This window comes from Cnephaeus nilssonii (genome assembly GCF_951640355.1).
Source record: "Cnephaeus nilssonii genome assembly, chromosome: 6".
NCBI lineage: Eukaryota > Metazoa > Chordata > Mammalia > Chiroptera > Vespertilionidae > Cnephaeus > Cnephaeus nilssonii.
The window spans coordinates 67379644-67402307 of NC_137077.1; the positions used below are offsets into that span (position 1 = coordinate 67379644).

The window sequence follows — 22664 nt, forward strand, 5'->3', positions numbered from 1 at the left end:
TAGATGTAGTATTTTGATAGATACGATAAACCTATGTAATTTTAAACCTTTATATAAGAAATAAAAAAAAGATAATTACTGTTGCTATACATTATCCTGGGCAATAATAGTTATTTTGTTATGGTTGAGCCCAATGTCATCCAGTGGAGTTTTTGTGAACACTCAGGGCTAGATTATGATTTGAATGAGAACAGTGCTTCTGGATTTGCTATTGTAACTGATGTGTCATTCCCATTATTCTCTTTCATCTTAAATATTAACTTAAAGTACTGATTCCTAATCATTATTATTCACACACACACACACACACACACACACACAATTAGTCTTTATATCCCAGCAGGCACTTAGAATTACAGTGCTCTGACCATAGCTAGGTGAAGAAGAAGTTTAAATATTCATTGATTAGGATTTGTTAAGCCATAAGTAATAGGCACATGATGACCAGGAAATAATTTATTTAATTTTTAACACAATCATTTATAAATAGGGCAATTTATCTGCTATTTCACAACTTCTACTACAACGGTACACCTATTTAGTTTTAAATTAATTATGCTCTTAGAGCTATTTATACTAAGTACCCTGCTGTTCACTGTTTTAGAGTGAGTCATCATAGATATATAATTTTTTTTTTTTTTACTTTTGTGCTAAAGCAGTTAGATTTTTTTTGGAGCTCTTTGAGGTATAATTTATTCTGTATATCATAAGGGTTCTGTGTTGTGAAATGTTAAATAACAGTGTTCTAAGCTTTTCAGTTGAATGTGTTTAAAATCCAGGCCAAAATATTTTTAGGTAAGTCAATTCACAAATTCTCCTCTCACTTTTTGCTTTCCCCCCCTTTACCTTTTTTTTTGTGTGTGTAAGTCTTTGTCATGCCTTCCTGTCATTTTGGCTTCTCTGTACATTTCTCACTTTTATTTTTTGTGTTCTTTCTGTGTTTCTAACTTTTCTTTTCTTTTTGTTGATTTTTTAAGGTGGGAAAGAAGGAGGAAGTGAGAGAGGAAGAGAGAGAGAGAGAGAGAGAGAGAGAGAGAGAGAGAGAGAGAGAAGATAGATGAGATAGCTACATCAATCAGTTGCCTCCCATAAGCATCTTGACTGGGAAATGAACCTGTAACCCAGGTATGTGCCCCAACCAGGAATCGAATGCATGACCTTCCGGTGCATGGGTCAATGCTCCAACCAACAGAGCCATCTGCCAGGGCTGCACCTTTTCTTTGATGTCTCCTTCTTTTTGTCTTCTACCTTTTTAGGTTGTCTGGATTAATTGGTTTTCTATCTTTTTTGTGCTTTAGTAATTATATTTTATAAAGTGGTTTGATAGCCCAGAATCTTAGCCCTCACCATAACTTTCCCTTCCCACCCACTAGAAATAATACTTTATAAATGGGACTTATAAATTATATAAAATATAATTTCATGTAATTTTAGCTTATATAAAGTGAATGTCCCACTTAAAGTACATTTATTTTAATTATAAAAGCCATTTTAAAGTACTTTAGCTATTTTAAAATATCAACTTTTGATATATTTGGGACATTAAGAGTTAAAATGACTCCCTCTTCCCAGCAGTCCTTTTTTCTTTCATATAGAGAGAGCAGCATATGCCTCTTTACAAATATGCAAAATTAAAATATAAAGAAGTATTGAATATCATTTCAAAACAGTAGTTTTAAACATCGTTGGTCTATTCTCCACCAGGTTTCTTCAACTCTATTTTATGAGCACCAAAGGGCCATGCAGACAGGTTCTTGAACTGCCTTTTCCTTGAAAGCTGCCTTTTCCTTTGGTGCTCATAAAATATGTTTAAGTTTTGATAGGATTCGGCAGCCACTATATGGACACTGGTGAGAGGGCTCCCTGGAAACAGAGCAGCCCCCGCTGCTTCATGTCAGTACCCGGCTCCCAGCATCACTGCCCAGTGTTCTTTCCCCTGGTTACGGACTGTACCTTTTACATGGAATTCTGTTCTTCCTTTGCCAGGGGACTTGGAGAGATACCAAGTAAACTGATGATCAAAAATAGACACAGAGTCATAGAAGCATGAACAGACTGTTGAACCTCAGGGGAAGGCAGGGGAGGGTGGGCGGGGGGAAGAGATCAACCAGTGAACTTGTATGCATATATGCATAACCCGTGGATATGGACAATGGGGTGGTGAGGACCTGGGGGTGGGTGGGTAGGACAGAAAGGGCTGGAAGAAGTTGATGGGGGAAAAAGGAGAACCTATGTATACTTTCAACAATAAAAGTTTTAAAAAAGGAACAATATTTCTTCTGGATTCCAGGGTTTGTATACTGATTCAGTGGCATATTCCATTGACAAGTATAGCAATAAACTTAGGTAAAACTTCACTGGTAAAAGAGTATTTTATTGTAATGCCTTAAACTTGAGATGTATTGTCAGTCATGATTTTTATAATTGCTCATTCACTTTTAGTGAGGTTATTTAAAAGCTTTATTTTTGCTTTTATTTTAGTCCAGGACTCATTTAGGAAGATAGGAGTATTTGTTGCCATCACATCTGAATAATATAGGAATAAAAATAAAGAGAAGTAGGAATGTCATTAAAACATATTGAGGCAATCTTTTATGTCCCTTGCACTTGGCTATGAACAGCATTTTGGTAAAACCCATACTGAGCCATTGATATGAACCAGGCACTGTTCCAAGCCCTAAATAAACATTATCCCATCTTTATCTATACTAATAAAGGGGTAATAAGCTATTAGACTGGGTGACCGGACATCTTCCGGACGTCCCACTTCCTCCATACAGTTAGGGCGTGACCAGATTGGCATGGGGGGGAGTTAGGGTGCGACCAGGCCAGCAGGGGAGGCAGTTGGGGGTGGCCAGGCCAGCAGGAGGGCAGTTGGGGGGCAGCCAGGCTGGCAGGGGGCAGTTTGGGGTGACCAGGCCAGCAGGGGGGCAGATGGGGGTGACCAGGTTGGCTGGCAGAGGAGCAGTTGGGGGGCAACCAGGCCAGCAGGGGGACAGTTGGGGGGCAATCAGGCAGGCAGGCAGGTGAGCAGATAGGAGCCAGAAGTCTCATATTGTGAGAGAGATGTCTGACTGCGGGATCAGGCCTAAACCTGCAGTCAGACATCCCCCAAGAGGTCCCTGATTGTTGAGGGGGTAGGCTGAGCTGAAGGACCCTCCCCCTGTGCATGAATTTTGTGCACCGGGCCTCTAGTCATTGTAATAATTTGTGAGGAATTATTATCTCATTTTCTAGATGAGGAAACTGACACTTAGATACAAAATGTCACATATTCCTTCTAAATAACTTTAAGTTTTATTCTAGACTAGAGGCCCAGTGCATGATTGAATCATGAATGTGTAGGGTCCCCTGCACGCTTTTACTTTTCGCGGTGGAGCTGGGTGCCTGTCTGCTGGTGCACCAGGCCTTTCAGAAGCCTCCGGCTCGGTGGAGGCTTCTGAAAGGCCTGGTGCCGGAGCAGACAGGCACCCAGCTCCCCTGCTTTTGATGGTCCGCGGCCGCTGAGGGGGACTACCCTGCTGTTGAGAGGCGCAGGGGGCGGGACTCCCGCCCCCTGCACCTCTCAATGGCCACTGAGGGGGGCTGCCGCAGACACCTGGCTACCCTGCCGTTGAGAGGCGCAGCTGGGTGTCCACGGCAGGCCCCCTCAGTGGCCGCGGATCTGGCTGTTGAGAGGCACAGGGAGCGGGAGTCCCCTCAGTGGCAGGGTAGCCCCCCTCAGTGGCAGTGGATCCGTGCCTCTCAATGGCCGGATAGGCCACCCCGAGTCCCGCCCCCCAGACTCCCGCTGCCCAATCGTGGGCGTAGCAGAGTGATGGTAATTTACATGTTACTCTATTATTAGATAGGATGGCTTGTTTAGCAGCAGCCAAGGGACTAAAGAATGGGGATAAGCTAAGAGATGGGGGTAGGAGACATTAAAACAGAGTCAACATTCGTAAATGCAGTTTATTTTTTAGTCTGATATTTATTTAATCGTCACTATGTTTCCATTGATTTGTGAAAGAGAAAGGAGAGAGAGAGAGAGAGAGAGAGAGAGAGAGAGAGAGAGAGAGATTGATCATTTGCTTCCCATATGCACTCTCACTGAGAATTGAAGTGGCAATCTATGTATGTGCCCTTACTAGGAATCAAACCTACAGCCTTTTTGGTGTACAGCACGATGCTCCAAACAACTGGGCCACTCAGCTGGGCTAGTCACGGGTTGTCTGCCTTGGAAGAAGTTAATATTAGTATTTATAAGGCAGGACAAGATTTGCAGTGTCGGGGAAGAAGCCTCAACCAAAGCTGTCTTTTAATTTCTAGTGAGATTAATGAATTAATAAATTAACTGCAAATTAATTAAAATTAATTAAATGGTAGGCCATACTTATATCAATAGGATGAATAGTGCCCCTGAAAGAGAGGTGCTCTTAGAGAAGCTAGTGATTTGAGAAAATTTTCTCATTGTCTTTGAAAATAATTAAAACCACATTTCAATGTTAATGCAATTGCTAATAAAAAGAATCTTGTACTATCAGAACAGGAAAGAACCATAGAACTCATGTACTTTAGCCCTGCCCAATTAGGATGAAAAATTAAGCCAAAGCAATGACCTTGACTTGCCCAGTCCTCCAGGCAGTTACTGGTCAAAATTTGTATTTTAAAATAGTGTGATTTTTTTTCCTTTGGCAAATAATAGTTTCCTTTGGGAAATATTTTAACTGTATCATCAGAGTTACTTCTACATCTTATTCTATAGCATTTTTCTATATCAAAATATATTTTATTTTAATAGTAACAGAATCTTACCTTTATGAATGGAATTATACATTTATTTATCTTATTTTCAAAGTAATTATAAAAGTTATTAAATTATTAAATTTGAGATATATGAGTTAAAAAAAACAAAGACTAATTATCCACAATCCCCAGAGCCAGAGGTAAATGCTGTGAATGTTACCTTGTTTACCTTCTTTCCTCCTAACTTACACATTATGTTTTTTAAATATAACACAATTATATTATATTGTCCTTAATAATGTATTTTATTATATTAAATAATATATTTACCACACCATTAAATATTAATCTATGTTAACATTCTTAGTTGCTATTTTTATGTTAACTTAAAAAAGTCCCTTATTATTTTAGATGAATCCTGATTTGTTTTTTACCTGAAAAAAACAATGCAATAACAAAAACTTTCATAGCAAAATCTTTGGAAACTTTTCTTATTACTTATCTCAATTTATCAATCTACTTCACAATTTTCCATTTAATAACTAAAGTATGAGTTTACTCTGAGTTAAAATATGAGTTCCATTTCACCAAAATTATTTCACTCAATAAAGTTTTTTTTTCCTAAAAGATACATGCCTTTACTTTGTACCTACTTATTTTATTTTTAACTTCTACTCCAAATATTTAGTTTTGTAGGCATTTGCTTTTGTCAACGTAAAACAGGTTAAACATATTACTAAAATACAAAAATAATTTATTTTACAATGATAAAATGAAATTGCATGCTTTAAAACTTGTTCATACCAATGGACTCTGTCATGATCCTATTTAAGTAGAGAATGGAATTTAAAATATAGTCGTTACACTAATTAGCTAATAATTTCTGCAATGATAATACCCTACAAAAATAAAGGCACTTCCTTTTGCCTAAAGATTACCCCATTTATCTCCTATGAAGGTAGCTAGAATAGACTCTGCTTGTGCATATGATGTATACTATACCTAGAGAAAAACAGGCACATCTTTCCTTCCCAGGTGATAAAATTCCATCAAAGGGTTTATTTTCGAGGCAGCAGTTAAATAGAAACGACCATGGGGATAGTCACATTTCATAAACAACCTCCATGCTCACAAGAAGGAGCCTCTCTCCCTGCAATCCTGACATCAGGAATCTCACAGGACTCATTTGTACCGTTCATAACTATGGGTTCTGTGGGTTTATCAGCTCATGCTTTACAAACAAATGAGGATTTTCATTTGTTCCTAATGACTTTGGTTTATACAATGAGATCTTAAACTGTCCCCAGAGCAATTATTTTGCTAAAATGTTATTAGAACATCTTTACAAATTTAGCAGCAAAGGGGGGTTTCATTAACAATGAAAATCATTGGGAACCAAGGGCCCTTGGCAAATGCAGTGCTCCCAAATCTTGTTTTATTTTCCGTGAGGAGTACAATAATCTTGTAAACTATACATTTATTCTTTATCTGGTGGGTGGTGAGGAAGATGAGGAGTTGATGGGGTGGGGAAAGGGGAAGGAAAATCAGGGCAGTATTCTCCCACCAGTCAACTCTGTTCTTGCTCTTCTCAGGAGTTTTATGAGCCTAAAGCAATATGAATATTCTAGCATCTGCTAATAGAGCCATTTCTTTTCTGAGAGGTTGGGGATTTGTAGCTGAGACTGAGGTCTGTTTTTCAACGGACCATCAACAAACAGGCTTTAGATTATACATGTAAACATATGTGTCCCATTTTCATAGTAATCAAATTTGATACACCTGCTATGCACAGAGGAACAGCTGCTGACAAGCCCGAAACTTGACCTGCAGTTTCTTGCAGATCACATCCAAATTATGCAGTCTTTCTCTTACTTTGTGGCTGCAGCTTCAGGTACAGAATCTGCCCTTATTCTGGGCAGCTTGGTTTTCAAAGGCCTCCTTTGTCCAGGACAAATTTTGTGAGCTTCTTTCAGGGTGCTCACTCTATCATTTAATCCACTCAATAATTGTGAGCTTAATGTTTGTTTGTTTTTATCTGTCATAAATATATAAAAATTGTTAAAAAAAAAAAAACACAAAACATTAAGCTCACAATTATGGTGATAACTTGGCTTTCCGATAACAGACCTCGGATAACAGACCAGGGAACTTTTATGGGGTGTCTTTAAAAAGCCATCCCACTGTAATTTACCAGACAATCACAAGCAGTAATGAAAGTGCCCACATGCCTTTAAGTGTTCTGAGATGGACCCGGGATTGTCATGTAACACGTTCAGAGTTAGCAGGACATTCACTGAGTTTTCGGTTAGGATTGGAACAAAGAATGAATCAGTGGCTTTCGGATTTGAACTCATTTGGAACACTTGATTGCTGGGTTCTATTTCTGTATTTATTCCCCTGGCTTTGTGTATGACCAGCTTGCCATGCAGCAGCTCCTTCAATACACAGCTTGCCTATATCCTTTCAGTCATCAGAGGTGGCATTTTGACAAGGATCACTTCCATGAACAGAGTAGGGACTTATTGTTGGAAAAAACAGTCTTGCCAATATGTCTCAAAGATGACTGACTAAGCTGTGTGTAAAAATAATAATTTAAAAAGAGGTTAGAGGTGACATCTGTGGCCAGTTCAGCACGAAGAGAAGTATGGATTGGATGATTGGTATCTCTCTGCGGCCGTTGTGTGGGCCTAGGGGTTGGTGTTAGTACTTTTTTAAAGGATATACTATTTTTTTAATTAAACATTTTTTTCTCATTTTACTTTTTATCAGATAGTGTTTTATTAAACAACACATATCTGAATTCAGTGACAATAATTTGAATATTGCTACCAATAGAAATCAATGGATCTTATTTTCATTGTTATTAGCCATCTCTAAGCCAATGTAAAGAAGAATGACTTTCATGTACAGATCATCCTGCTTCTCAACTTACTAGCTAGGTGCTATTGTGCAAAATACCCTCTCTCAAAGCAGGTTCCCTCTCTTGCTAAAGGAAGTTTATAATAGAGACATCGTGATGTTATTGTATAGCCTAAGTAAAATAAGATGTGTAACCTGAGAAATAGTATTGCGCAGAAGTTTTATTTTGTACCTCTGATGTCCTTTTAGCCAGTGTGCAGGGCTTGGAATGGCCAATCCATTTATTTATATGCATCTTACACAGTTCAGCAGCAGCCAATAGCAAGTACTAAATAACAACAATATGGACTGTTGCTAGTAACTACAGTATATGGCGTTCAAGTTATTTCTAAGGAACATAGTTTAATATTCACTTTTTCTTTTTGCCTTTTTTTATATTTCTGTCTGACTTTTCTACTTGAAACCATTGATATTGGAGACTGGTTTCATAGGCAGTAACCAACCTAATTCAGTGGGCTTTGTTCCTGTACTCTCTTTGGTATATTAACCAGCTTAATGAATTTCTGTTAGAAAGTAAACTGTTATTATTAGGTCTAACATTAAGAAAATATGCAAAGATTGATGAGTTGATGATCACAGTAGACATTTTATCATTATTTCTTGCAAATATTTATATTGATCGCTTGGCCAAAGTCACGACAATAATACAGTGTTGTGCTCTGTAGCCTATAATTTTTGGAAGAAACGATTCATCTTTTCTAGCTGTTGATTTAGAGAAAGACTAGATGTTTTAGCTTCCTTATTAAAGTTAGTAAATATGCAAACATCTTTGCAATCTTTTGTTGTATTTACCAGGATTGACAGTTTTCTTCAAAAAGGTGGTGGCAGGTGTGCTTTCAGGCGAGCTGTGTGGCAGGCAGGTCACATACAGAGCAGGGAGAAGAAGGTTTCATTACCATTGGGAAGACTATTGTTGGTATTCAAGGGAGTCCAGGGCTAAGAGGAAAAACAGGAGAAATGTGAAGCTGTTTGCTGGTTTCTTAGGATGTCTGTATTCCTTTTGTTTTGTTTTGTTAAAAGAAAACAAATTAATCAAACAAACAGAAAAAATGGCTTTGGTTAGCAAAATTAAAGTAACTTTTCTCCAAATGCTTTACAGTTCTAGCTATTTCTGGGAACTATGAATTTTATATGATACTAGTGGCCTGGTGTACAAAATTCTTGCACTCGGAAGGGTGTTCCCTCAGCCCGGCCTGCGCCCTCTCACAGTCTGGGAGCCCCCGGAGGATGTCCAACTGATGGCTTAGGCCCGCTCCCCGCATGGGCCTAAGACTTAAGTCCGACATCCTTAGCGCTGCCGTGGAGGCATGAGATGCTCCCCCCACCGCCACTGCACTTGCCAGCTGTGAGTCAGCCTCAGGGCTTTCTGGCTGAGAAGTGCTCCCACTGTTGGAGCTCACTGACCACCAACCGGCAGCTCCTGCATTGAATGTCTGCCCTCTGGTGGTCAGTGCACGTCAGACGTTCCGCCATTCATTGATTTGCATATTACCTTTTTATTATATAGGATTTCTAATAACTCTGCACATTTGGTATCCTAATACATAATCTTCAATATCCTGAATGTACTAGTAACCCTACTTAGCTTAACAGAACAAGATCATCTTACTTAGTCATAAGGACACTTTTTCCTTTTTTTCCAAGTACTCTTTTAATTATATCAGTATTTTAACCATCAAAGTCCTAAATCTTTAGAAGGGATTGTTTCACCTTGTTATCCAGAGAAAGCACATTATTATTAGCTATATTCAAGTCATAAATGAAAAGTGTAATAACAAATTACTGAATATTACACAAAGCAGTAATACATTTTAACTTTTTTAAATATTGGAGCGTTCATTTAGAGGACTGAGTTTTTAAAATGTAGGGTATATATTGGACCTTGAAAGAACAATTATTTATTAAAAAATCGCTATGGCAAAGTACACATGATAATTTACACCTTATAAATAGCCAGGTTTTGAATGTTAACTGAAGCTATCATGCCAGAGTTGGAGGTGATGTTTCAGCCACATGCGCTTCCCTGGGATACCAGCTACCTGATCTAATTCTCTAGCCTCCCATTGATTCTCTGCCCCCTCCTCCGCCCACGATCCTGCCAATAAATTCCTTTCACCAGAAAATAAATAAATAAACAAATAAATAAATAATGAAAATCTATTAAATCTACAGTTTCCCACTGTAACATTTTCTTTTGGAGTCAAAGTCAAAATGTAGTGTATTTTTATAGTCACCTATATAAACGTAGGCAAATAAACTCTTCACTTTCTCAACATTTGGAACATATATTTTGTTTATTACCTATGTTAATAATCTTCTAGGTTCTAAAATTTGGAGAGCTATTTGAGAAAAATAATGTTTTAAAAGTTATCTAAACATTTAGGACAAAATGTTTCTGTTTAATCCAAATTAGTCAGTCTTTTCAACCAGTGCTTTTGTAACATTCTTACGTCTACCAATTATGAAGGCAAATCTTTGCTTGATGAGTTTATTAATGTTGGTGAAAATATAAAGCACCCTACTTTTGGGGGGTTTTGTTTAGATATAATTTCAAAGGTGGAAAGAAAAATTTCATTCAAAATTACATTTAAAGAAAATATATTGTTTTTAAAATTCAGTCAAACTGCCTGTAGTAAAGCAGCATCTGTATTTTCAATACTATCAAGCCTTTAATTAACAGAATCCATATTGGTTGCTTCTTTAGAATACCACTAAATGTCAGAGACATCGTGTACTGTACAGGAGTTTCACTGCTAGATGAGGATGTCTGGGAATTCATATGGATGAAATTCCACTCCACCACGGCAGTTTCTGAGAAGAAAATATTATTAGAAGCTTTAACTTGCAGTGATGACAGGAATTTATTAAATAGGTAGGTCAGTTAATGGTCAAATGTATTTGTGTAATGAAAGTATTCTTCGTTAATCAAACTGTTCTGAAGTTGTTTTTCTTTCCTGGAGTATATGCTAATTACTGTAAGTCTAGATTCCTAAAACTAAGGAAAACTGATGTGTTAGGATAACTAAAGCTAGTTGACATGAAAGATATACCTTTGTTTCTAACTGATTTTTTAAAAGTTATTTTTCACACATATACGTAGGATAATATTTCAATATTAAAGGAAATGTTTACTCTAAAGAATTTTAAAGGTAAGTTTGCATCATCAAACCAGAATTATGATTTTTCCACCCACAAGATTTTTGAAAATTTAACTAATCTATGTTTGATCTTCCTCCTTTTTTTATAGCCAGAAAATTAATCTATTGTGAAATTTGTATTAGTAAAGTTTACCCTGGACTGTTCTCTTGAAGAATATGATAAAGTATAACATGTAATTTTTGTAATTTTATAAAAATATTTAAGTTGTTGGACTAAAACTTTCCCCACAATTCTATCTTTAAAGGCTTCTGAATCTGTCACTGAATTCTGAGGTGGTGCTGGATCAAGATGCAATTGACGTCATAATCCATGTAGCTCGAAATCCACATGGCCGGGACCTTGCTTGGAAGTTTTTTAGAGATAAGTGGAAGATATTGAATACCAGGTAGATACTGAGTTTAACCATTCATAATTGAGTGAGTAAATAAAAGGTGACATATGAGGGAGAAAAGCACAACTTTTTGTGTTAGAATAGAAGTCCGGATAATAGAATTAGATTTTTAAAAAGTCTACGGAGATGGGTCTTGCCATGCATATGAAACTCAAAATTATTTTAACATTATGTAACATTAATCATTTATTAAATATTGATCACTGTAATTATATGTGGAAATGTAGAGTAAAAAGTTTTAGCAGTGCAATTTTCCTTGGCAATCTATCAAACTGTCCCAAGTTGAAGAAATTGTTATCATAAAACCCCTAGATCCTGAATATGTTATAAAAATGATTTACAAATCAGGTATAGTTGTATTATGACAAGAAAACTTTACTTCTGTATAGTTGTTTTAAATTTCCTTTAAATATAAATATCACAAAACACCTGAAATAAAACCATGGAACATTTGAGTCATTGTATAATTCTAGTTGCAATATAATTCATTCCTGAGACATCTTGTTTCATGATGAGACTTCTTCAGCCTCACTTTTAGAAAATATTTCTGGTATATTTAAATATATTATAATAAATGTTAATTTATTACTCTTATAATCTCTATGGTATTTTAAAATTAAATTTATTATAGAGCTTGTGAATGTTGCATGTTCTCAAACTTAAATGTCCCCAGACAGTGTGCAGATCTACTGTTCTAAATCTTAAAAACTGGTGTATAAACTATACTTTTAAAAAGTACACCTTTCAGTATAAAGAGTTAAATCTGAATGGATGTATCATATTAAAACACATTTCTATCTACAGATATTTTCTTGTCAGAAAGCTGTGATATTCCTAGAAAGCACATTGGGTTTTTGTATTTTCAGCTCAAACATTAGAATGCATTGGAAGATTAAAACTTGCTTTGCTGTTATGCACATAACATAGTAAATAGTCAGACACAAGGTTAAATTAATATATGCAAGCATTTTATAAAGAGTGTCAAATATCCACCAAACACAGAGTCTCTTTAGAGGGTGCTTTTGTAGATCAGAGTTCACTGTAATGCATATATAGTTTAGTTCCTACCAAAATTGATTTTTTTACAGAGAGGAAGGGAGAGGGATAGAGAGTTAGAAACATCGATGAGAGAGAAACATCGATCAGCTGCCTCCTGCACACCCCCTACTGGGGATGTGCCTGCAACTAAGGTACATGCACTTGACCGGAATCGAACCTGGGACCCTTCAGTCCATAGGCTGATGCTCTATCCACTGAGCCAAACCAGTTAGGTTTGTTTTATCTCGGAGAGTCTATAATCTTTAATCAAAAGGTAAAAAGGTTAAGGTTATAGCATATGTACAGATACAGCAGTGTCTATCTTGACAAATAAAATTGTCATAATCTACTCCCACACCTCTGTCAGCATTTGAATATTTGAGTTCATGGGGGTGCCTTCCTAAGTTCTCCTTACTTCTTGACTTGCAGATCCTCCCTGGTTTTAGTTGCCATCTATTTTCATGGTCTCAATCACTCTCAAACCTATATCTCTAACTCAGACATTTCACCTAAGCAGTACCCTGTAATTGACAATGGCCTATTGGGATCCCCTACTGGGAGGTACTTGCAAAGCTAAACCCATCATTTATCTCTCCCTTTTCTCAGCAAACAATATGGCTATCCAGCAACTGCTCAACCCAGATACCTGGAAATCTACATATGACTCCCCCTTTCCCTTGCCATATAAAACAATTAGTCTTGAGATCTGTTCCATTTAACAATTCCTAAATGTTTCTTGAATTAGACCTCTCTTTCCTGTTACCACTGCCCTAGTGCAGGTTATTATTTCTTACCAGTACTCTTAACAATAGCCTTGTTTCCCTGCCTTTATAATTATCTCCACCACTGTGGCATGTTTGTGCGTGCACACCACACACACACACACACACACACACACACACACACACACACACACTAGCCTTTTCCACTTGTCCCAAGAATCACTCCAAAAAACTAAGTACTATTTCCCTGATGTAAAACCTTCAATGGTTCTGTGCAGCACTGAGAATCCAAGCTCCCTAATAAGTCCTCTGACTAACCTCATGGCCTCTTGTTCTGCTGCTCCCAGCCTCACAATTTATAGGCTCTTAGTACCAAATGCTTGTAGTTGTCTTCACACATCATGTTGTTTCACACATCCTTGCATTTGTTTATATTGGTCCTCTGTCTAAATTACTTTCTTCCTTGATCATTGGAACTATTCCATACTCAATCTATATGTCATCATCCCCCCAAATCCTATTCCAAGACCCCACAGCAAAAGAGACCTTCTCTAAACAAGGTGCATACTTTTCTTATCACTACAATAAATGGAAATTATCTCTTTACATTACTAGATATTATAATACCTTCAAGGAAAGGATTGTGCCTTATTCATCTTTACATGACTATAAGCAAAGTATAAGCAAAACACTCTTAGAAAAAGAGTTATTTTTATTCCTGCATAGTAAGCCATTTCTTTAACCACATAATGATTACTAACAATTATTTATATTACTATTGAATGCCTATTTATTTTATTTAGTTAACTTTTTCCCATGACATAGTTCAATGTTAGAATTATAACAAATTCTGACAGTCATCAGTCTAGTCCCCTCATTTTATATATGAGAAATCTGAGGCTTCAAAAGCTTAATTATTTAAAGTCCCACAAGTAAGAGCAGCATTAGACAACCTCTGGTAACAGTGGCCTGACTTTTGCTTCCTAAAACTCAGACTCTTATTTTTGGTGTACGTTTCTTAGTTCTGAGTATGATAATCTCTGATAAGTATCCTTAGCATAGAATAGACAAATCAATGAATGAAAACTCTTGCCTTGAGTCCTGAGTCGAGTAATTATGTGTGTGGTAGGAGAATTATGCAATTCTAATGAACAACTTGATATTGTATTTTAATGGCCACATGAAAAAAATGCTAATTTTTTGAAACATTTTTGAGAAATTTGACTCAGTTTCTAACTATGAAAAATGCGAATGCTAATGTCAGTTTTGACTGACCAGACTAAAGAATCTGTGTGACATACTAATAATGCCCAGATTTGTCTTGCAATTCTGTTTCCCTAGTTGGGATTATTTTTCCTAGTGAGCTAGGTTATGTTAAAGTTGAAAGTTGTAAAATAGTTTTTTTCCTCAGGACTTGGATTGGGAATGTAATAGTAGTTCTTGCATCTAATTTTAGAGGGCTCCTTTTTAAAAAACTAATACTACTTAGGCTTTTCTTAAAAGTTGTGAGCCAGCTTTAGCTGGTTTGGCTCAGTGGATAGAGCATTGACTTGCGGACTGAAGGGTCCCAGGTTTGATGCCAGTCAAGTGCACGTGCCTGGGTTGCAGGCTCGATCCCCAGTAGGGGGTCATTCAGGAGGCAGCCAATCAATGATTCTCCTCTCATCATTGATGTTTCTATCTTTCTCTCCCTCTCCCTTCCTCTCTGCACTCAATAAAAATATATATTTTTTTAAAAGTTGTGAGCCAAATCAGGTGGCATCTGCTGGTATCCTATAATTATAGCTCTTTGCACCTCCTCCTATAGAAATGACCTCGAATGCTCAGAGATCTTGATAGCATCAAGACACCACTGGTCAAATGGAACCCTTGAGAAGGGTTCTAAGAAATCTTTATAGTCATATTTCTTTTTAAAATTTTATTTTTATTTTTCAGTTATAGTTGATATATAATATTATTAGTTTCAGGTGTACACCCCAGTGATTAAACATTATATAACTTACTAAGTGATTATCCTAATAAATCTCGTACTCTTCCAATAACACCATGCAGTTATTGGAATATTATTGACTATATTTCCAATGCAGTATTTTACATCCTCAAGACTATTCTGTAATTACCAATTTGTACTTCTTAATCCCTTCACCTTTTTCATCTATCACCCCAACCTCCCTCCTATCTGTATCTATGAGTCTCATTTCTGTTCTATTTGTTCATTTATTTTTTGGATTCAATTGTTGGTAAATATGTATTTATTGCCATTTTATTATTCATATTTTTATCTTTTTTTCTTCTTCTTCATAAAGAAGACCCTTTAATATTTCATGTAACAATGTTTTGGTGGTAATAAACTCCTTTAGCTTTTTCTTGTCTGGGAAGCTCTTTATATGTTCTTTGATTACAATTCGTCTTGGTGTGGGACTTTTTCAGTTCACCTTGTTTGGGACTGTCTGTGCTTTGTCAACTTATATATCTATTTCCTTCACAAGGTTAGAGGAAGTTACTATCATTATTTTTTCAAATAGGTTTTGAGAGAGCTAGAAATATAATAGTATTTCTTAAATTACTGCCTTTATTAACATTAATACTTCTTTTTATCTTTTGAGGTATGGAGAAGCATTATTTATGAATTCCAAACTTATCAGTGGAGTTACAGAATTTCTTAATACTGAAGGTGAACTCAAAGAGGTAAACCTTTTAAGATTTCTAATGCTTTTCTTTTATAAACTTATGAAATTATATATTTACTTGAACCATTTGTTTACAACAGAATCATATTCATTCCTTTAAGACACACACACTTACCCATGCTAAAGACTACTCAATTCATTATTTGAAAATATAATTTTGACATATTAAATATTAAATGCCTTTGAGAAATATTTGAATGGAATGAGTCTTCAACTTGGGGATTCCAAATCCACTCAAGACATATTTGATCCAATCAGCTGCTCATCAGCTGATTGTGTGAACCCAGTTTAGGATCCTCAAAACAACAAAACTATCCTGTCAGAATGATTCAGTATTTGGATACAGAAGACCAAAGTTGAATTTGAGGTATAGAACTTGAGTCTCACTGCTTTGTGCTCAGATATATACAGAGAATGAATAACTGGATGTGATGATAATGCTTCATGCTATTCAGTCTGTAATTTTTTAAGGACTAGTGTCCAGTTTGTGGAATATCTAACATATCCTTTTTTCTCTGGAAACCAACTACTGTTTTGACCACTTACATCTCTAATAGAGAGGAGTGTGAAATGGGACAGGGTAAATAGGTAGAAGGAAGGAGCAAAATATAGATATACTTAATTGATTAAAATGAGTGGGGCTTCAAACACCTCTTGTTTTTGGTATGCTGCTCTCTTCCACGATAAAACAAAGCTGAGAATTATCAATTCGAATCATGGTTTCCTCGGTTTCCATTGATGGATGCTTGATGCTGTGACCCAGAGCTAATCATGTTGAGCAGCAATCTCTCAGAAGCTTCAAATCAACCCTGGAACCACCCTTAATATCTTCTGATATTGCCCAATTTTGTATGATCATCTACCATGCACTAACTTGGATTCTTTCACACCATGAACTGAGCTCAGTTTCTGATTATAATGATTTGAACTTCAATTTTTATCCCTGCTATGTGTATTTCCAACCCTAAAGGATTTGGTTTGGAAAACACCAGCATATGTTTCACTATATTTTTTAGTAAAAGGGGAAGAATATTTTTCATATACGTACCAAGTGGAAAGAGCAATTAAATTAATGATTGCTTCCAATTTTCTCTGTATTTAAATGAAGTACATTCAATTCCATGATTTCATAGTCAATAACCTGGGAGTGAAAGACTCATTTAGTCACACTCTGTGCAGCCATGGAAGTGAATGCCAAAGTGAAGGATCCTGCCCCTCCTCTTCCTTCCCCCGTCCTTGCCCCTCCTTATTGCTGCCTTCCTTCTCCTGGCTTCTCTCCTGTTGTTTCCTCATTTCACTCCTATCTTCCCTGTCTCTCTCCTATTCTCCCTCCTCTACTTCTATCCTCTAATTCTGTCTATATTTCATATTTTTTTCTTTGATAATACCAGGCCATAGGAACAAAGTCTTTTAAATGAACATTTAACTAATTTTATCCTATACTGACCATTTGGTTTTATGTATTTCACTTATGTATTTAATTTTTTACACTTGACTTAATTGCATTTGAAATGTTCCAAGATACCCCTATAATGAAAGGCACAATTTCAAGACTGAAACTAAATTGTGACTTTTAGTCCATTATCTGCAAAGCAGTTAACTTCACAATAGAGTCTCTCTATGGCACAAGTCATGAATCCCTTCACAGCATAACTGCTTGCTCTGACTTTCTTGTTTAACAACTGTGGCCTGAGGTGTTTCCATACTTTCATTATCTAATGGTCCATAGTATTGGGGACCACTGTTGTTAGGCGGAATGGGGGTTTAATTTGTATTGCTGATAACCCCTTCCATACATACAAAGGGGCTGAGGAAATTCCAGTCTCATTCTCCTGTAACCAATGAGCCTCATAAGCAGAAAACCCAATGTGCTCCCTCTGGGTATGGCACATTCTTATTTCAACAGTTTATAGATCAAAAGGGAATCAGCAGCTTTATGAATTCTGAAAACTCATTTAAGATTTTCATGATCCCCATCAGCTTTAGGGGCATTAAGTAGAGATACTTATATTGTTACATGGTCCCATCCTAAAAACTGCATTCTAGACCCGGAAACACAATTTCCTTTGATTTCATGGTGCTAGCAATTTGAACAACATTTCTCCATGAGATAGTGCATTATTTCTTTAATTTTAAACTAATGGAAGTACAACCACATGGAACCTCTGAGGCCCTTGCCATTTTTGCATACTCATATCCTTTAAGCATTCCTTTCTAGCACTCATATTCCTGCCTCTTGAACCTAATGTACAACACTGTTGTGAAAGAATAGAGATCCCATGCATCTCAGACATCCCATTTACAGTTTTAATGTTGAAAACATAAATCTCATAATAGGGCAATCATCTGATTCATTTATATATATTCTGCAATTTACTGTACAAATAATTTACTTTGTGATATTTAGTGTCTAGGACACCCTAAAATAAGAGTTTTATAAAATGCTAAAATGTTTTTAATAGAGAAATTGACAAACATGTCTAGAAATTTTATGCTCTGAAGAACCAGGAGAACAAACAACTCTGACATCTTACAAAATGTTATTTTATAAAAAATGTCTAAATGCAACCTTTTCATATAAAACCTTAAGAAGGCATAGATATTTAGGAAACACTATAGTAAAAACAAATAGCAGCAGAAATCCTACCAAAGAGCTGCAGAAATCAGCAAACTAGAATGTCAAATGCTTTCTACTACCCCATGGCCTCTAAAGTGAGTCACCTCAGGCTCTCTGAGATCACGAGGGTAGTATTTAGTGTAATTAAATAGTGATTTAAGAAATGAATCCCAAGAGACCTATAATTTAATTGTCAACTGATCATTCTCTTGCAGGATAATCTGACCTGCTATTCTGTCAATAGCACATTAATATTCAACCTATTGTTTGCCTTTGAGGAGGATTTAAGAGATTTACTAGTACTCCATGAGTGCAGGCTGGCTTGCTAACTCATCAAGAAGCCCGTGGTTCCCTAGCTAGTTCGACTCAGTGGATAGAGTGTCTGCCCGTGGACTGAAGGGTCTCAGGTTCTATTCTGGCCAAGGGCACATGCCAGGGTTCTGGGCTCGATCCCCAGTAGGGGGCATGTAAGAGGCAGCCGATCAATGATTCTCTCTCATCATTGATGTTTCTATCTCTCTCTCCCTCTCCCTTCCTCTCTGAAATCAATAAAAATATATTTTAAGAAAAAAGAAGCCCATGGCTATGCTGCACAGAGTCAAAGTTGCCAAATGGTCATTATCACTATTTGGCATGTTCTGTGACTACCCAGGAAAATATGTAATAAAGCATATGATAAATAGACTTAATTTTTTCCTGATTGGTATATTATGTAAATAAAGCCACTGTACTGTACATATACATTGAGTGGCCAGATTATTATGATCTCTGAACTCATAATAATCTGGCCACTCAGTGTATATATATTAGAGGCCCGGTGCATGAATTTGTGCATGAGTGGGGTCCAGCCAGCCTGGCCAGGGGAAGGGGACATGGGCAGTTGGCCGGCCTGCCTGCTGGTCAAACTCCTGGTCGAGGAAACACTTTGCATATTAGCCTTTTATTATATATGCGTTCAGAGATCATAATAATCTGGCCACTCAGTGTATAATGTACAAATGTACAATGTAATGTACATGTTTTATAATAAATTGAAACACTAAATTCAAAACATAGATCCCATTTATTATATATTGCTTTAGAGATATAGACTGAATAGGTCTGAACATAACTATATAAATAAAAATGAATTATTTGGTTAATCAACTAAAATTAAAAAAAATTATTCTGGTGATTCCATAAGACTTCCTTTTTACATATGTGTACATGTTCCAGGTATATGCATGTGGCACAGTGTCTGAGACATTGGGAGCCATTCAGTAAATCCCAGTCTTTCCTTTCTTCTCCTTCCCTTAGTATGTGTAAATTTGGTCAAATGTCAAAACAATTTTAAAGATAGTGCCAATAAATATTTGTTATACATTGGATATTTTACATGTTTGTTATAAAAGCATACTGATTTTGAATTCTTGTGAAGTATATTGCTCTGAGATATGGTTATTTGTTGCTAATGCGGTGAGGCAGGGGGGTATGTAGAAAAGTAGAGGATAAACTGAGAAAACCCATCAGTATTATGTAATCAAAATAACACTGCCATAAACAAAACAAACTACCCAGAACTGATTTTTAGATTAATTCAAAAGGTATAATTAACTCCATTTTAAATGCCTCCTCCCCCCATTTCTCCCTGTCCTTGGGCCATTCCTGATGCCGTGCATTTCCGTCCTGGCATATCCTCCATGTGGTGCCCACCGTGTGAGGAATCACACCTCACACTAATTACACCACATAATGTTTCTCTGTTGCAAGTTGATTTTTCACATTTGTCTATTAGCATCACGATCCTTGGTTGGTTGCCAATTTCTAAAGACATACCAAATAGAAAGAAAAACTGCTAGCATTGGATCTTGAAATAAAATCCTTGAGCATTTCCAGAATATGCAAACTCAATAGAGAAAATCTCATTCCATAAAAATTATGACAAAGCATTTAAAAATTACAAGATTTTAATTTAGTGTTCCACTTCTCTGCCTACTGAGACCACATTCCTCCTTCATTCTTTCTAAATCTAGTTACTCAGGTGATTGCAATGCCATTTAATCACCCAGTTTTTATACCATCAGTATTTTTCCCCCACTACTGAATACCTTTGATAATTCCCTTGCCATCAAAGATAGTGTCAAGCCCTCAGACTCCTTATTGGGAGAAAATTAAGGAGAATTTTCTCTCTACAAACAAAAAGTAAACTTTATTCCTTATATTCAGTTTTTAAGGCTATTTTGTCTGTTGAATATGCTTCATAATTAGAATTTGTTTTGCCACAATCCCATCAGCCTATTATGAAAAGATAAATATGTCTGTTTTAATATTTATTTATGAAGCAAGAGTTAATTTTATGGTTACTTAAACTGTAATGTCCACTCCTTATTTTCCTCTCAATTCCAAAATAATTAACACCTAATGGACCCAGTCATACTGCATTTCAATACTAAGCTCTCTCCACATATTAAGTATACCTTCTGTAGTGACTGTGGCCCGTTGTTTAAAATGAACTCTTGTTTACATATGTTGGACATGCATAATTACCATTTGAAAAATCTTTATTTCCAGCTAAAGAACTTCATGAAGAACTATGATGGAGTAGCCGCTGCCTCTTTCTCAAGAGCTGTGGAAACCGTCGAAGCCAATGTGCGCTGGAAAATGCTTTACCAAGATGAGCTTTTCCAATGGTTAGGAAAAGCTGTGAGGCACTAATTCAACTTAACATTTCTACGAGAAGGCCTGCTTTATGCAGAATAAGGAGAATGGCCAGACTTTCAGTGTTAATGTGTGGGAGGAATTTTTTTTTTTTAATTGTTGGTCATGGGGGATTTTTTTTGTTTTGTCTCATTCATCCTGCTTTGTTTCCTTATTGGGTGTTCTTCTTTAAAGAAACTCTTGCAAGTGAAATTTATCCATGATTGCTTCAGCTGTACATTCCTTGCTCTACAGGACCAAATATGATAGTGGTGCATGTTGATGTTGCAGTCAGTTTGGAAAAACACATTCAGAATACTTTGTGCATGGTTGTCTGGTCCTGCCTGTGTTCCAGCATGCTTATTTAAAATGTCCAATGTTGTCTGCTCCAATGTTACATCCAGGATGGGCATTATGCAAAAGCACAAAGATTATCTATGACAATCAGTGTTGCAATGAAAGGGAAAAAAAGGAAATTATAGTCTTAGTCTTGGGCATTGTAAGAGGTAAAATAGCCCTTTAAGTGATTAAGGTCACTTATTTCAGCACTTGAATTGTCCTGCAATGACTATTGTGTTGTTAACCTATTTTTTTTTTTTTGAGTTAAAGTTGTTTAAAAAAAAAGGCATATAGATAGTGTATGCATATGTCAATGTACATAGGGAAACCCCATATGTATATAGTATGTTGTACACTGTACTTCTGCAAAGAATCTCTTTAGATCAAGGAAAATGTATCTTTTTTTATAAACTTCCACAAACTTTGAAAAGGCTGAAAAGAATTTATCTCAACACTATCCTTCTTGACATTTTCCTAAGTCTCTCAACTGTTATGAATTTATTTCATCTACTTACTTAACAGTGGTCTATTCTACTATATAAAAAAATGAACTCAAGCAAAATTCATGTATAAACTAAACACTTTTTAAATTCTCCTAAATAAGTGGCAATCTTGCATTCTAAATATAAATCTTGTCATCATTTTGATCAAACTTCCTATTGCATAAAAATTGTGCATACTTAACAATTACTAGTGCTGCAAAAATATTTTTCATCTTGTTTGCATTTCCATCTCATGTTGGGTGGTCCAGAGAGTTAAAAACTTTGTGTGTGGGGGGGTTTTGTGTTGGTGAATCTAATCCTCCATTAAGCAACCATACCTCAAGTGGGTCTATTAGCCTTTAATGACCCTTGATGCCAGTTGTGCCATCTATACATTAAAATTAAGTTAAAAAGTTACTTTTCTTGAGCAAAACTTTTTCTTTGACATTGACAACACTTTTCTTTTTGTTATGTAACACAAACTTTTTAAATGGTATTCTCATTAACACAAATTTTTAAAATTGTATTCTCACACCGTAGGCCAGCTTTCCAAACATTGCTTAGATGCTTCAAATTGGCATATTTTAAGAATTTATCATTATAAAACACCAATACAACTCTGTACATAAGCCACATGTTTGTGGACCAATTTCTATTTTCCTGACGTTTTTCACTCCTCCAAATGTCCTCCAAATCTTATTTAAAATAATTGAAAGGAAATATTCTAACTTTAATAGTCAGTGGGCACTGGTAATAAAACAGCAACAACACAATAAAAAAAATAGGTATTTTAGAAACTAGAGCCATATATTTATTATAGGTTTATAGGTCCTAATCCATAGAATGAGTGTCATCTAAAATTAAATTTTATATTTTTAGCAGTTAATATCTATTACTTATACCTAA

At 36.1% G+C, this 22664-nt stretch overlaps 1 protein-coding gene across 1 annotated transcript in view; it reads left to right on the top strand.

Annotated features, from left to right (window-relative positions):
• TRHDE (thyrotropin releasing hormone degrading enzyme) overlaps nucleotides 1-20975 on the top strand; it is a gene marked incomplete at its 5' end in the record, with an annotated part of 366323 nt that extends 345348 nt beyond the window's left edge. The window contains 4 exons of the mRNA XM_079775459.1: nucleotides 10349-10516; nucleotides 11048-11188; nucleotides 15561-15642; nucleotides 20812-20975. Coding sequence (XP_079631585.1) covers nucleotides 10349-10516; nucleotides 11048-11188; nucleotides 15561-15642; nucleotides 20812-20955 — 535 coding nt within the window. The 3' untranslated portion in view covers nucleotides 20956-20975. The remainder of the gene's footprint in view (nucleotides 1-10348; nucleotides 10517-11047; nucleotides 11189-15560; nucleotides 15643-20811) is intronic.
• Nucleotides 20976-22664: the final 1689 nt, after the last annotated feature.